The 15,264-nt window shown below is 40.1% G+C and overlaps 1 protein-coding gene and 1 long non-coding RNA gene across 5 annotated transcripts in view; one reads left to right on the forward strand and one right to left on the reverse strand.

Annotated features, from left to right (window-relative positions):
* Positions 1–14,156, forward strand: part of EEIG2 (EEIG family member 2) — a 117,847-nt gene extending 103,691 nt beyond the window's left edge. For 3 of the 4 annotated variants that reach the window (XM_042251712.2, XM_060412295.1, XM_060412302.1), the window contains one exon: positions 3,928–14,156. In XM_042251712.2, the coding sequence (XP_042107646.1) occupies positions 3,928–4,111 (184 nt within the window). In that variant the 3' untranslated portion in view covers positions 4,112–14,156. The remainder of the gene's footprint in view (positions 1–3,927) is intronic. The other variant, XM_042251717.2, reaches the window with a different exon arrangement.
* On the reverse strand, positions 12,387–15,253 carry LOC121818611 (uncharacterized). The gene is made up of 2 exons (XR_009599864.1): positions 14,899–15,253; positions 12,387–12,810 (listed from the first exon to the last, which is right to left on the reverse strand). It is a non-coding gene; the product is annotated as an uncharacterized LOC121818611 (long non-coding RNA).
* Positions 15,254–15,264: the final 11 nt, after the last annotated feature.

Genomic DNA, 15,264 nt, shown 5'->3' on the forward strand with positions numbered 1-15,264 from the left:
AATGGAAACCTAGGGACTTCCCTGGCCATTCAGTATGTGAAACTTTACGTCCATCGAGTCAGTGATACCATCCAGCCATCTCATCCTGTCGTCCTCTTCTCCTCCCTGCCCCCAATCCCTCCCAGCATCAAAGTCTTTCCAATGAGTCAATTCTTCGCATGAGGTGGCCAAAGTACTGGAGTTTCAGCTTTAGCATCATTCCTTCCAAAGAAATCCCAGGGCGGATCTCCTTCAGAATGGACTGGTTGGATCTCCTTGCAGTCCAAGGGACTCTCCAGAGTCTTCTCCAACACCACAGTTCAAAAGCATCAATTCTTCAGTGCTCAGCCTTCTTCACAGTCCAACTCTCACATCCATACATGACCACAGGAAAACCATAGCCTTGACTAAACGGACCTTAGTCGGCAAAGTAATGTCTCTGCTTTTGAATATACTGTCTAGGTTGGTCATAACTTTTCTTCCAAGGAGTAAGCGTCTTTTAATTTCATGGCTGCAATCACCATCTGCAGTGATTTTGGAGCCCAAGAAAATAAAGTCTGACACTGTTTCCACTGTTTCCCCATCTATTTCCCAAGAAGTGATGGGACCAGATGCCATGATCTTCGTTTTCTGAATGTTGAGCTTTAAGCCAACTTTTTCACTCTCGACTTTCACTTTCATCAAGAGGCTTTTAGTTCCTCTTCACTTTCTGCCATAAGGGTGGTGTCATCTGCATATCTGAGGTTATTGATATTTCAGATTAAGTTTGTTGAAGCAAAAAACAAAATGGAATAGATATTGCTAAGCTCTCTAAAACGGAGCCAGAAGACCGCTAAAGAAGTGTGACTCATGCATATGTGAGCCTAGGTAGAGTCTGAACTTAACACCACTTACTCTCTTAATTCAGGGCTTCCCTGATAGCTCAGTTGGTAAAGAATCCGCCTGTAATGCAGGAGACACCGGTTCGATTCCTGGGTCAGGAAGATCCCCTGGAGAAAGAATAGGCTACCCACTCCAGTATTTTGGCCTGGAGAATCCCATGGACTGTACGGTCTGTGGGATTGCAAAGAGTCGGGCACGACTGAGCAACTTTCACTTCCCTTCACTCTCTTAATTCAAGCATCCAGACCGTCTGCCCAGTGTTCTAAAACTCAAGATACTTATTGAACCTCTACCCTGAAAGAACGCCTTACAGGATATCCCTTAAAGACAAATATTTCCTTTTTTGTGTCCAGTCAGTCATAGTTTTTGGCAGGCAACTTTAACAACCTTGTGGCTTTTGCCTTTATACACCCTTGACTTTCTCTTCCCCCAAATAATGGGTTTTACCAAAATCTGTGTCTCCTGAGTTGTAATTCCTAAGACCCCAAATGAACTCTTCTTATTGCACCCTTCTGCATTTCTTTGTCAACAAGTGGTATCCAGTCAAGTAATTTCCTTGCTTTGCTTTGGCATCTTTCCTATAAAAGCTTTTCCTCTAGTTCCTGACAGTGATTAGGAGCGACCAGATTTTAACTGATGTTTGCTGAAATTCTTTTTTATTGTTTGATCAAAAGCTTAAAAATTCCAGCATGCCTCAGTTTATCTATTAACTTTATGTACCCAACAGAATTGAAAGCAGAGCCTGGAATGAATATTTTTACACCAATGTTCACAGCAGCATTATTCAAAATAGCAAAAGGTAGAGACAACCCAAATGCCCATCAATGGATAAATGAATAAACAAAAGTGGCATATATATCCTTTACAAGGAATGATTCTGACATGTTACTACATAGATGAATCTGGAAAACGTTATGCTAAGTGAAATAGGGTGGTCACAGAAGGACAAATATTGTATTGTGGGTGGGGGAGGAAAAATAATCTTCAATAGAACTGGATTTGTGGATACTGGATGCTAGTCCTGTCCATTGCCTCTGAGGTTTTGTTGTTGTTGTTCAGTCACCCAGTCGTGTCCAACTCTTTGCGATGCCATGGACTGCATGTAGCACACCAGGCCTCCCTGTCCCTCACCTTCTCCTGGAGTTTGCCCAAGTTCATGTTCACTGCATCAGTGATGCTGTCCAGCAATCTTATCCTCTGATGCCCTTTTCTCCTTCTGCCCTTGATCTTTCCCAGCATCAGGAACTTTTCTAATGAGTTGTCTGTTCGCAAGATGACAAAAATACTGGAGCTTCAGCTTTAGCATTAATCCTTCCAGTGAATATTCAGGGTTGATCTCCCTTAAGATTGATTGGTTTGATCTCCTTGCTGTCCAGGGGACTTTCAGGAGCCTTCTCCAGCACCACAGTTCAAAGGCATCAATTCTTTGGCGTTCTGCCTTCTTTACAGTCCAGCTCTCACAACCGTACATGACCACTGGAAAGACCATAGCCTTGACTATACAGACCTTTGTCAGCAGAGTAATGTCTCTGCTTTTCAGTACACTGTAGGTTTGTCATTGCTTTCCTGCCAAGAGGTTTTGTTATCTACCTGCAAATTAGACTGAATCCTGAATTCTTCTAGTTTTCACCAATAACTGTCACTAAACTAACATTTCCACATTTTTCCCACTCTTGTTACTTGAAATCATAAAGACAAAAACTGCCATTTTCTCAAAGCTGAAGCTGGATGACTTGAGATAAACTTCAGAGAAATTGCCACAACATCTCACATCCAGACCAACTTTGTGCCTTTTGCTCTGTGGCCCACTCAGATATTTGACTAGAACACCTGACATCAACCAGAGATAACAGGAAAATCTATCAGATTACTGCTGCCTCTACTTACTCTGAAGACTCTTCAAGCCCACCATCTAGAAATCTTGACTAACTGCTCCCTAGACTCAAAATTTTTGTTTATATTCTCTTCTAACCATTAACTTTGTTTTTCTTCTGTTTCTGTGGTAATGCCTCTTACTGAGTACATGATTGCTTGTACCATATAGGTGTGACTTTGGAAGCCAACCTGCATCACTGCCTCCTGACATTAGATAGCACGCTTTAATTTAGCTGACCTATTCTCGGGATAAAGAGGTTAATTCAATGAGAAATGGAGCAATGTACCAAATCATCTTCTGGGGATGTTTCAAAGGCAGAAACTTCTCAGGGAAGGTGCAAATGCAGGATAGCAGAAATGGCTCCCCAAAATGTGCCTCTTTGACATAAGGACTGTTTTTAGCTGATTGTTTAAAGAAATAGCAGACAGAGACTTCCCTGGTGGTCCAGGGGACCTATGTTCCATCTCTGGTCAAGGAACTAATCCCACGTGCCTAAACTAAGAGTTTGCATGCTGCAACTAAAGATCTCGCATGCCATAACTAAAGACCCCGTGCTGCAAGTAAAGATCCCACGTGCCAAAACTAAGACTGGCACAACCAAATAAGTAAGTATTTTAAAAAGAAAGAAAAGGCTGGTGGTCCTTTTAAAAAATTAAAATTAAAAAAATAAAGAAACAGCAGACACAGAAGACGTTACCCTTTTGAAATGGAAATATATGTTTATAAAGGAATTATGAGAGTATCTCCCTCTATCTGGCAGAGAAAGATGACTAAATTGCTTGAAATCTTACTGGAGAAAGAAGATACTGATTTAAATCTATAAAACAAACATTACGCCTTTTACCATGCTTTTCCTGGTGACCTCCCATAACTGGGCTCTTCTCACCACCACCCCAGTATCTTTCCTTTATCTTTACTGAAGACATTATGTAAGATGGTAGCTTGGGCCTTCTCAGTAACTCATTCTTCCTAGATATATGTTAATAAGCTTCTATCTGTTTTTCTCTTGTTAATCCATCTTTTATTACAAGGAATCTCAGGCAAGAACTCAAAAAGGTAAGGGAAAAGTTAATTTCCTCCCCTTTGGTAGGATTCCATTTATACAGGATATCTACAATAGTCAAATTCATAGAGACAGGAAGTAGAAGTCTCACCAGTGGAATGATGATATCTTTGGTTCTTCTCTCAAGGGAAAAAATTCAGATGAGAGACTCAGACAGTCTTCAGGAGCAAGAGTTTTATTGGCAAAGTGGAAGTACTCTCCCAAGAAAAGCTAAGAGCCGGCTGTCTGGAAACCAGAAGCAGCCTCACAATGGGGGTAGGTTGGTTTTTCAGAGTGGTGGAAAGTCCCTCCCTGGGTCCTGCATCATTTGACTGGCAAGTTGATTGACAGCTTTAGGTTATATAATTTTCCTCCTCGTGTGCATGCACTTACCCATAAGCACCCAAGTGAAACCCATGGTGTGTGTGTGTGTGTGTGTGTGTGTGTGTGTGTGTATGTGTGTATGCTGGGGGGGTGGGGCGAGTAATGCAAAAGCTGCATTGCTCATTTATTATAAATATGGCATAATGAACTCCAGGTTACTTTGAGTCACCTTTTAGGTCTTGGTGGGCCTGCTCCAGCCTATGCTGTCAAGTTTTATCTAGCTTGGTCCTGACAAGGCTGGAAACTCAGCAGTCCTTGACTAAATAAAGGAAGGATCCCTGGGCATATTCTGATCACCAGTGTCCAGGTGGGGGATGGAAAGATGACCCCATCCAGGCTTGGGCAGGGACTCAGTCATGTCTGACTAACTACCTAACAGGATACTAGTTGCCAGGGGCTGGGAGAGGGAATTGGGAGTTACTGTTTAATGGGTTTCAATTTGGAATGATGGAGAAATTCTATAGATGGATGATGGGGATGGTTGCACAACAATATTAATGTACTTCATGCCACTGAACTATCAATATACACTTTAAAACGGTAAATTTTGGACTTCCCTCGTGGTCCAGTGGTTAAGCCTCCATGCTTGCACTGCAAAAGGCATAGATTTTCCTGATGCCTGGTCAGGAAAGTTCCACATTCTTAATGGTGTGGCCAAAAAAATTACCCAAATCAAATAAATGGTAATTTTATGTATATTTTACCACAATTTCAAACCTTTAAAGAAATTTTTTTTTAGAAATTAATAAATGATTTGTATAGGATTCCTGGATTTAGAGTTTTTGCCTTGCCTGCTGGTGGTTCATTAATAAAATTGAATTCTCATATCCAGCTCCAGTTCCTGCTCCAAATTTTCCTGTTTCATCATTCTCCTGGTCTTCTACTCTCTCAAAGCCTGATCATCATCCTTGGCTCTATTCATTCCCACCCTTCCCACATTTGGACAATCACCAAATCTTGACCCTTTCAAGCTGTCAGTTGCATCTGTTCCTTCCCACAGCCAATATTGTAGCTTAATCTTTGTCATCTCATTTTCTCAACATACCTAATCTTAGCTTCCTCCACTAGATTCTAAGTGCCACTGAGATACAGGACATGTTATACATTTTCAGGATGAGTTTTAAGTCAAATAGACCTAAAATCCTAATTTGACTATTACACTCTAAATTTTGGAAATTTACTTACCCTCTCTGTCAACTTTTTTTTCAGTTGAAAAAGGAGAAATAACTAAGATTATCTATTTGATAAGTATGTACAGTTGAGCCTATTTTGGACCAAGTACTGTTTTGAGTGAAAAAGAAACATAGAGGTCCTCTGTTATGGCTTGACTGTTCCACCAGGTATGGGTGTCTAACATGAAATAAATGACTGGGGAGTTATCAGGGACTTCCCTGGTGGTCCAGTGGCTAAGACTCCATGTTCCCCAGTGTAGGGTGCCCAGGTTTGATCCCTGGCTGGGGAACTAGATCCCACATATCCCAATTAAAATTTCCCGCATGTTGCAGCTAAGACCTAGAGCAGCCAAGTAAAGAAATAAATGTTAAAAGAAGCAGCAGCACAGGAAACAACCTAGACTGGTGACCAATGTCTAACTGAGAGGAAGGGCTGGGCAGACTTGTAGGAGCCCTTAACCTATGGGGTCTGACGTAATCTCCAGGTAGATCCTTGTCAAAGTTAACTTGAACTGTAGGACACCCAGTTGGTGTCTTGAGCATTGCTTGATGGTGTGGAGAAATATCCACCCGACACACATTGCAAAGGGTAATCAGAATCCTTAATTATTTTTAGTTTTGTAAGAAATTGCCAAACTGTCTTCCAGAGTGGCTATAACATTTGCCTTTCCATCAACAATGAATGAGAGTTTCTGCTTCTCATCCCATCAGCATTTGGTGTTGTCAGTGTTCTGAATTTAGGTCTCTCTAGTAAGTGTATAGTGGGATTTCCTAAAAACATACTGTTTAACATCTTTTCATATGCTTATTTATTTTTTTACTTCTGGCCACACTACATGGAATGTGGGATCTTAATTCCCTGATCAGGGATCAAACCTGCACCCCCTGCAATGGAAGCTCAGAGTCTTAACCACAGAACTGCCGGGGAAGACCTTCATATGTTTATTGGCCATCTGTATGTTTTCTTTGTTGTTGTTGTTTAGCCACTAAGTCATAGCCAACCCTTTTGCGACCTGGACAGTATATAGCCCACCAGGCTCCTCTGTGAAGGGACTTCCCAAGCAAGAATACGGAAGTAAGTTGCCATTTCCTTCTCCAGGGGATCTTCTTCACACAGGGATTGATCCCGTGTCTCCTGCATTGTTAGGCAGATTCTTTACCACTGAACCACCAGGGAAGCAATATTTTCTTCGGCAAGGTAGACACCTTAGGTCTTTTGCTCATTTTTAAATCAGCTTGTTAATTTTCTTGCTGAATTTTTCATTGTTTGTATATTTTGGATAAAAGTCCTTTATCATATATGTCTGGTATTTTCTCCCAGTTTGTGGCTTGTCTACTTGTTCTCTATTCACACATTTTTTAACTGATGTCAAAATTTTCACCAAATGCTTAAGTGTTTGTAATGGGTCTAACTTGCTATGTATTATAAATATTGATGTTTGAAAATAATATTTACACTGCTTTTTAAAAAGTATTCAGTGTGGTACTTACCTGGTGGTCCAGTGGTTAAGACTCTGTGCTTCCACTACAGGGGTCACAGGTTCAATCCCTGGTCAGGGAACTAACATACTGTGCAGTGCTACCAAGAAATAAAATTTTTAAAAAAGTATTCAATGAAATTTAATACTGTAGCTAACTGATACAATAGCCATTTTAAGAAGACATGAAGTGGGAATGTAAATTGGTACAGCCACTATGGAGAACAGCATGGAGATTCCGTAACAAACTAGAAATAAAACTACCATATGAACCAGCAATCCCACTACTGAGATATACCCTGAGAAAACCGCAATTCTAAAAGACACACACACCCCAGTGTTCACTGCAGTATATTTACAAAAGCCGGGACATGGAAGCAACCTAGATGTCCACTGACGGGTGAATGGACAAAGAAGCTGTGGTTGAATATGACTCAGCCATAGAAATGAATGCATCTGAGTCAGTTCTAATGAGGTGGATGAACTTAGAGCCTATTGTACAGAGTGAAGTCAGAAAGAGAAATCGTATATTAATGCATATATATGGAATCTAGAAAAATAGTACTAAGAAACCTATTTACAGAGAAGAAATGGAGACACAGACGTAGAAAACAGACTAGTGGACACAGTGGGAGAAGGAGAGGGCAGGTCAAATTGAGGAAGTAACATTACATGTATACATTCTGATGTGTAAAATAGGTAACTAACAAGAAGCTGCTGTAAAACACAGGGAGCCCCCTGGTGCTCTGTGATGGCCTAGAGGGGTGGAATGGGATTGGGGGAGGCTCAAGAGAGAGGGGATGTATATATGATTATGACTGATTCACGTTGATGTACGGCAGAGACCACCAAAACATTGCAATTATCCTGCAATTAAAAAAAAAAGATGAAAAAGCTCCATATGAAGTAAGAAATTTTATATCACTCCTCCTTTATCCAGTATTTTCATTCTACTTATAAAATTTTTTCCAAATGACATATTTATGTTCACACATCTTCTAGTGATCACTTTATCATACTTCTCTCTAAATAAATCTATATGTTAAAGAAAATAATGTCATTTCCTAGGATTATAAAGCTCTAAGTGTTAATGTTTTTCTTCTATATGACTGTTTTCAACAGTTACTGAAAGTGTGTTAGTCGCTCAGTCGTGTCCGACTCTTTGCAACCCCATGGACTGTAGCCCACCAGGCTTCCTCTGTCCATGGAATTCTCCAGGCAAGAATACTGGAGTGGGTTGCTGTTCCCTTCTCCAGGGGATCTTCCCAGATCTCCCACATTGCAGTCAGATTCTTAACCATCTGAGCCACTATTAATGCACAGTTGATCAAAATGGCACATACTATAAATATTGATGTGATTATTAAACATGAAAGTAACATTTTATGAGAACTACATCTTTTAATAAGATATATTTTTTAAACAGTTAGTACATATAGCTGTTTATGAATATTGCTGATTCCCGTGTGTCCTCCCCTTGTGGGAAGGGACTTCCCTTGTGGTCCAATGGTTAAGACTCCAGGCTTCCACTGAAGGGGACATGGGTTCAGTCCCTGGTCAGGAAACTAAGATCCTGTGCAGCAAGGCAAAAAATAAAAATAAAAAAGATGAGACACAGCATAATATCAATACTATACTTTTTTCGGCGATTCTGTGCAGTTTGAAGGCCCTTAGTTCCCCAGTGACCGGGGATTGAACCTTGGCTACCACAGTGAAAGCACCAAGTCCTAACCCCTGGACCACCAGGGAATTCCTGCTATTTTTTTTCATACTTATATATGTAAGTGCTAAAAACCTCATTCATATAAACAAATAGATAGATCTGAAAGGAGTTTTGTTATAGCATTGTAACTTGATTGTAACTTCCCTGCAGGTGGCAGGAATTGAATCTGTATCCCCTGCATTGGCAGGCAGATTCTTTACCACTGAGCCCCCAGGGAAGCCCCAGAGTTTGTGTTCTTAACAACTGACTATCCTTTTCTTACAGCAGCATCCCACTTCATCATTCCACTCTCAAAGTGGAACCAATAATTTATTAATTTGTTGAAGAAACAAATTTGTTGAAGAAACAAATTAATAAATTATTGGTTCCACTTGGAGAGTAAGCCTAATTCAAAGTCTTCAATAAATGTGAGGACAATCCAGGAAGTCAGTTAACTCCGTGTCATTGAGAAATATGTATGTTGGTCTTTGTCTTCAGTTCTTAGCACTAGAACTTCTAAAACCCTTGTTAATTTCCTGAGTGATAGGAGTAATAGGAGCATCTTTTGTTATAATATTTGGTTCTTAGTCCTCAGTTCCAAAAATAAGAGCTGGCCATGCTCTTTTGGCCATGCTGCAGTACTTGTAAGATCTCAGTTCCCCACCCAGAGATTGAACCCAGGCCACAGCAGTAAAAGCCCAGAATCCTAAGCATTAGGCCACCAGGGAACTCCCAACAAGAGCTTATAAGATCCTTCAAATCTCTAGAATGATGAGGGTTTGTTTGTTTGTTTGTTTGGTGAGTATCGTTTATATACTAGCAAGGTGATTCTGGTTGGGCCCTTAGATAGCTTCAGATACAAACTGGTTGCCAGATAAACCAAATCAGGTAATTAGAAGGTTGAAACTTTCGGCCCTATCCTGGCCTCCTCCCTTGGAGACGAAAATGGCAACCCACTCCAGTATTCTTGCCTGGAAAATCCCATGGACGGAGGAGCCTGATGGGCTACAGTCCATGGGGTAGCAAAGAGTCAGACACGACTGAGCAAGTTCACTTTCTTTCTTTCTGACCTCCTTGGCTTATGATTCAATCAAGCATCCCAATGTATCAATAACAGAACCTCACAAAACCTCTAAGTAATGGAGTTCAGAGATCTTCCAGATTGATGAAGACAGCCATGCGTCTGTATGCTGATGCACCCCAGACTCCACTGGGATAGAAGCTTCTGCACTGAGGTCCTTCTAAACCTCACCCTATGCACTTCTTCATCTGGCTATTCCTTAATAATATCCTTTGTAGTAATAAGCAAAGTGTTTCTCTGAGTTCTGTGAGCAGTGATAGGAACTCTGGGAAGGTCAGGGAGGTTGAATGAAGCCTATTTTCTACGACAAGAAACAAGGGGCATAGAAAGGACTTGCAGCTGGAGAGCCCTACAGGGTCCTGCTCTCATTCACCACTGCTTGTGACTGATGCCTAAATTGGGAAGTCATGCGGGACTGAGCCCTTGACCTGTGCAGTATGTGCTAACTCTAAGTAATTAGTATCAGGACTGCAATTAAATTGTAGGACACATAGTGTACAGATGAAAAATTGGTTGGTTTGTGGGGGAACCGCTAACACTTGGTGTCAGATGTGTTGCGAGCAGTTCATTTATTTTTATAATTTTTATTTATTTTTGGCTGTGCTGGTACTTCGTTTCTGCGAGGGCTTTTCTCTGGCTGTGGTGAGTGGGGGCTACTCTCTCGTTGTGGTGCACAGGCTTCTGGTTGCGGTGACTTCCCTTGTTGTGGAGCATGGGCCCTAGGGCACACGGGCTTCAGTGTCTGTGGCACATATGGGCGCAGTAGTTGCAGCCTCCTGGTTCTAGAGCACAGGCTCAATAGTCGTGGCACATGGGCTTCATCGCTCCGCAGCATGTGGGATCTTCCCGGATCAGGAATTGTTTTATTCACTCAATTTGTTGAAAAATAACTGATACACATCACTGTGTAAGTTTAAGGCATATAGTAGAATGGTTTGACTTATGTTTATTGTGAAACGATTGACAGGTTCTACTAACACCTGATAATTCTTTTAATTTTTTTTCCCCAAACTTTAAAATTTTTATTTTGTATTGTGATATAGCCAGTTAACAATGTTGTGGTAGTTTCAGGCGAACTGCGAAGGGGCTCAGCCATACATATACATGTATCTATTTTTCCCCAAACCTAATAATTCTTAAATCTCAATTCATACTTCATCTGATTCAGTACCTTGAAGTCATAACCAAGGAAACAGGGATAGCTTTGTCTAACACTTTTGACTATAACAACCTACCGGTAGTATCGGATTTTTATTCTTGGGTACTTTAGTCAATGGCTTCTTTTGTTACTTTAGAATTGTGGTGGTTGTTTTTGTAGTTTGTTTTGAACAATCAAATCTTCAAAATATTATGTTTAGTTACATTTGGCAATTTAATTATTATTTATTCATAAATGATACATGTTTATCAAACACCTTCCACATGCCAGACTTTTTTTCTTTTTTAAGTAATTGATGGAAACACAAAGGCCCTAGAGTAACCAAAGCAATTTTTAAAAGAAAGAATGAAGTTGGAAGACCTAACCTGCTTGATTTCAAAACCTACTATAAAGCTGCAGTGATCAAGGTAGTTTGGTTTTGGCGGAAAGATAGATCAATAGAACACAGTAGAGTTCAAAAGTAAATTTATACATGATGGGTCAGTTGATTTTTGAGAAAGATGCTAAAGCAATTCAACAGGGAAACAAGTCTTTTCAACAAATGATGCTGAAAGAGACACAGATGTATAGAACGGACTTTTGGACTCTGAGGAAGAGGGAGAGGGTGGGATGATTTGGGAGAATGGCATTGAAACATGTATACTATCATGTAAGAAACAAAGTGCCAGTCTATGTTCGATACAGGATACAGGATGCTTGGGGCTGGTGCACGGGGATGATCCAGAGAAATGATATGGGGTGGGAGGTGGGAGGGGGATTCAGGATTGAGAGCTTGTATACACCCGTGGTGGATTCATGTCAATGTATGGCAAAACCAATACAGTATTGTAAAGTAAAATAAAGTAAAAAATAAAATTAAAAAAACAAACAAATGATGCTGGATCAATTAAATAGCCATGTGAAAAAAAAAAGAAGAAAGAAAATCAACTCTACCTTACGCCATAGGCAAAAATTAACTCAAAATGGATCACAAACCTAAGTATCAATTCTCAAATTATAAAACTTTTAGGAAACATAAGAAAGTCATTTCAGTCTTAAAGATAGAAATGCTTAGAACAAAAAAAGCACAAATCATCAGCAAAACAAAACTTTGGTAACTTGGACTTCATTAAGATAAAAAAGTATTTGAAAGACACCATTAGCAAAATTAAAAGGCAGGAAACAGACTGAAAATCCTTGCAATGCATGTTTCAAAGGATTTCTATCCAGACCATGTAAAACAAAAATCTTCCAACTCAATAAGACAACCACCCACATAAATAAATGGGCAAAAGATTTGAAGTTAACTTCACAACAGAAGGTATATGAATGCTGGTAAGTACCTGAAATGATGTTCAACATCATCAGTCATAAGGGGAAGTGTAAATTAAACCCACAGTGAGATACTACTGCACACCCTTTAGAATGACTAAAATTAAAGAAAAAAAAATCCTCATACTAAGTGTTGATGAGTTTATGGGGCAACTGGAACTCTCAGACTTTGCTGCTGTGAATGTAAAATATTAGTCACCTTGCAAAAGTTTGGCTGTTTCTTAAAAAGTTAAACATATACCTATCATATGACTCAGTCAGTCTTACATCTAGATATTCACCAAGAGAAAAACATCTACACAAAGACTAGTACACAAATGTTCATAGTCATAGTGACTTTATTTGTAATAGACAAAAATTAGAAATCCACATGCCCACCAGCAGATAACTGAGTAAACAAATAGTAGGAATTCCATACCATGGAATACTACACAGTAAAAAAATAAAACAAGCACACATACAACTGATACAAGCAATAAGGATGAATATGAAAATTATCTCGAGTCAAAGAAGCCAGGTAAAAAGGGAACCTAGTATATGATTGTATGACGGTATTAGAAGGTGGAGCCTTTGAGAAGTACTTAAATCATGAGGGAGGAGCCCTCACAAATGGGGGTTGGTGCTCTTCGAAATCTCAGAGAACTTCCACATCACTTCAATCTTGTGATTACATAGCTAGAAGGGGCCAACCGTGAAGCAGGAAGAGAGTTTCCCCTTGGCCTTGGACTCTCCAGAACTCCAGAACTGTAAAAAATAAATTTTTGTTGTTAATAAGTTACTCAGTCTGTGATTTTTTTATAGCCTGCAAAGACTAAGACAATAAGTGTACATGTATCAAAATGAAGCAAACCAAACTTCCCAGCTTTATCTATGTGCAGTGTAGTATTCCTAAGTTAAATATAACTTTTTAAATGGGGGTAATAGTTATACATTCAGGCTGTTTTAGGGATTCACTGAATATCTCAAGCACTTTATCCTAATACCTGATTTGATATTAATACTTAGTTTGATGCCACTGAAACTTTGACATCAAACTTCAATCTCTCTACTAAGCTTTTCACTCAAAGTCTAGAGGTAAATGAATTTTTAAAAGATTTAAGCATTTCGTAGGATTTGGCAATTAATGTCACTGAGTAAACTTAATAAACTTATTATCAAGGCAAAAAAAATACACATAAAGAACTGGGTTCAAAATTTTTTTCATGCTATTTTTAACAGTAATCCAGGGAATTCCCTGGTGGTCCAGTGGCTGACTCTGTGCTCCCAATACAGGGGGGCTGGGTTCGATTCCTGGTAAGGGAACTAGCTCCCACGTGCCACAACTAAGACTCTATGCAGCCAAACAAATAAAAATAAATATTTTTTTAAAAAACAGTAATTCATGAAAATTTAGGATCATCTATTTTCCTTGGGAAGTAAGTCTATACTAATGAAAAACAAGATCTACTAAGAAGTTAAAAACCACTTCTAAAAGCTTTAGTTCTCCAGTATAAATAAAGGAACTAGACAGGATGATCACTTACATACTGTTCAGCTCTAAATATTAATCACTATAATCATTCATTTCTCATTCATCTTTCCTTGCATTGTCATACCACTATCTCCTACTGGTTCAACTTCATCCAAGTGTGGATTTTTCCCAAAGTTTCTGTCTTATCCTTTTCCCCTCCTCTGTGTCTAAGCCACTGAACTTAAGATCTCCAATTAAGTCAGACAGAGAAGGAAAAACATGTGACATCCCTTATATATGGAATCTAAAAAGAAATACAAATGAACTTAGGAAGCAGACTCACAGAGAACCAACTTAAGCTTGGGGTGGGGGTAAGAATAGGGGGTAGGAACAGTTAGGGAGCTTGGCATGGACATGTACACACTGCTACATTTAAGATGGATAACCACTAAGGATCTACTTTATAGCACAAGGAACTCGGCTCAATGTTCTGTGGCAGCCCGGATGGGAGGGGAGTTTGGGGGAGAGTGGATACGTGTATATGTATGGCTGAGTCCCTTCAATGTTCACCTGAAAGGAGACAGTTTTAATAGTCTATATTCCGATAATAAAAAGTTTAAATACTTAAAAAAAAAAAAAACTCCACCTTCAAACTTCCTACTTCAAGTTTCTAGGCAAGACTAAATGATTAAAGTGTCACAATGAGAAATCAAATAGGATGGAGAATGGAAAATGTCCTTGGATTTTGGCAATTAGGATAACACCGAGCATCCAAGGTTTTGAGTAAGGAGTGCGGCACTTTTCGAAGGATGACTCTGGCAACACTGTTAAGAATGAACTGGAACCTGAGACTATTTGGCATATTAGCATCGAAGGTGACTTTGGAGTCATAGCTGTAACCTTGGGTTTAAATGCCATTAAATTCCTAATGTTTCATCTCGGGATTCCAGGCACTTACGTGGTCCAATTCCTACACAGTCGTTACTCCCCCATAAGTGTATTTCCTGCCCTCGGTCAGCCAGACTACCCCCTACTGAGCTTGATCTTCCTTGCTTCTATGGATACTCAGGCTACTGATTATAAAACTGCCTAGTTCATGAATAGTTGCACAAATTTTACTGCCTTTTTTCGCCTTCTCTTAGCTCCCAAACACCATAAATCTTCTCTAGGTTAACAGTGGCTTTTGAAAGATGAGATTCTGACTCATTTTCACACCCAGCAGCTTCTTCCACCTCTTCCTCCCCCAGTCAAGAGTGCATCGGCAGAATGGAAGTACTCAAATAGAAGTCACGTAACAAAACGGAGCTACAGGTACAGCAGCTCTTTTAAAGCAAAAATGCCTTTTTTTTTAACAGTCCACTAAAATGTTATCTCGACCTTACTGTTGAATAAATTTAGGTTCCAATAATAAGACCTCCGGCCAGACACTACAGGCTGGCGGACGACTTTGCGTCGGTATCACATGAATGAATGCGGTCCTATCGGAGAATACGACAACTGTGAACCCAAGAGACTCCACAGGAATCAAGTCACGAATTTGCAAGCACACAGCCCTCCGAACGCCTTCCCGCTCAGCTTCCGAAAGGAGAAACCCGGGCCGCAGTCCAACATACAGATCAAACCGACAACCCCCTCCCCTGGCCACCAAATCCCCAGTGTTTAAGCCTCCTAAGAGGTGGGCAGTAGAGGCCAGCGCCGCGACCGCAGTGTGCGCCGAACTCGCGGAACTAGGAAGAGGAATCTCGAGC

Source organism: Ovis aries, chromosome 1, assembly GCF_016772045.2.
Source record: "Ovis aries strain OAR_USU_Benz2616 breed Rambouillet chromosome 1, ARS-UI_Ramb_v3.0, whole genome shotgun sequence".
Lineage (NCBI taxonomy): Eukaryota > Metazoa > Chordata > Mammalia > Artiodactyla > Bovidae > Ovis > Ovis aries.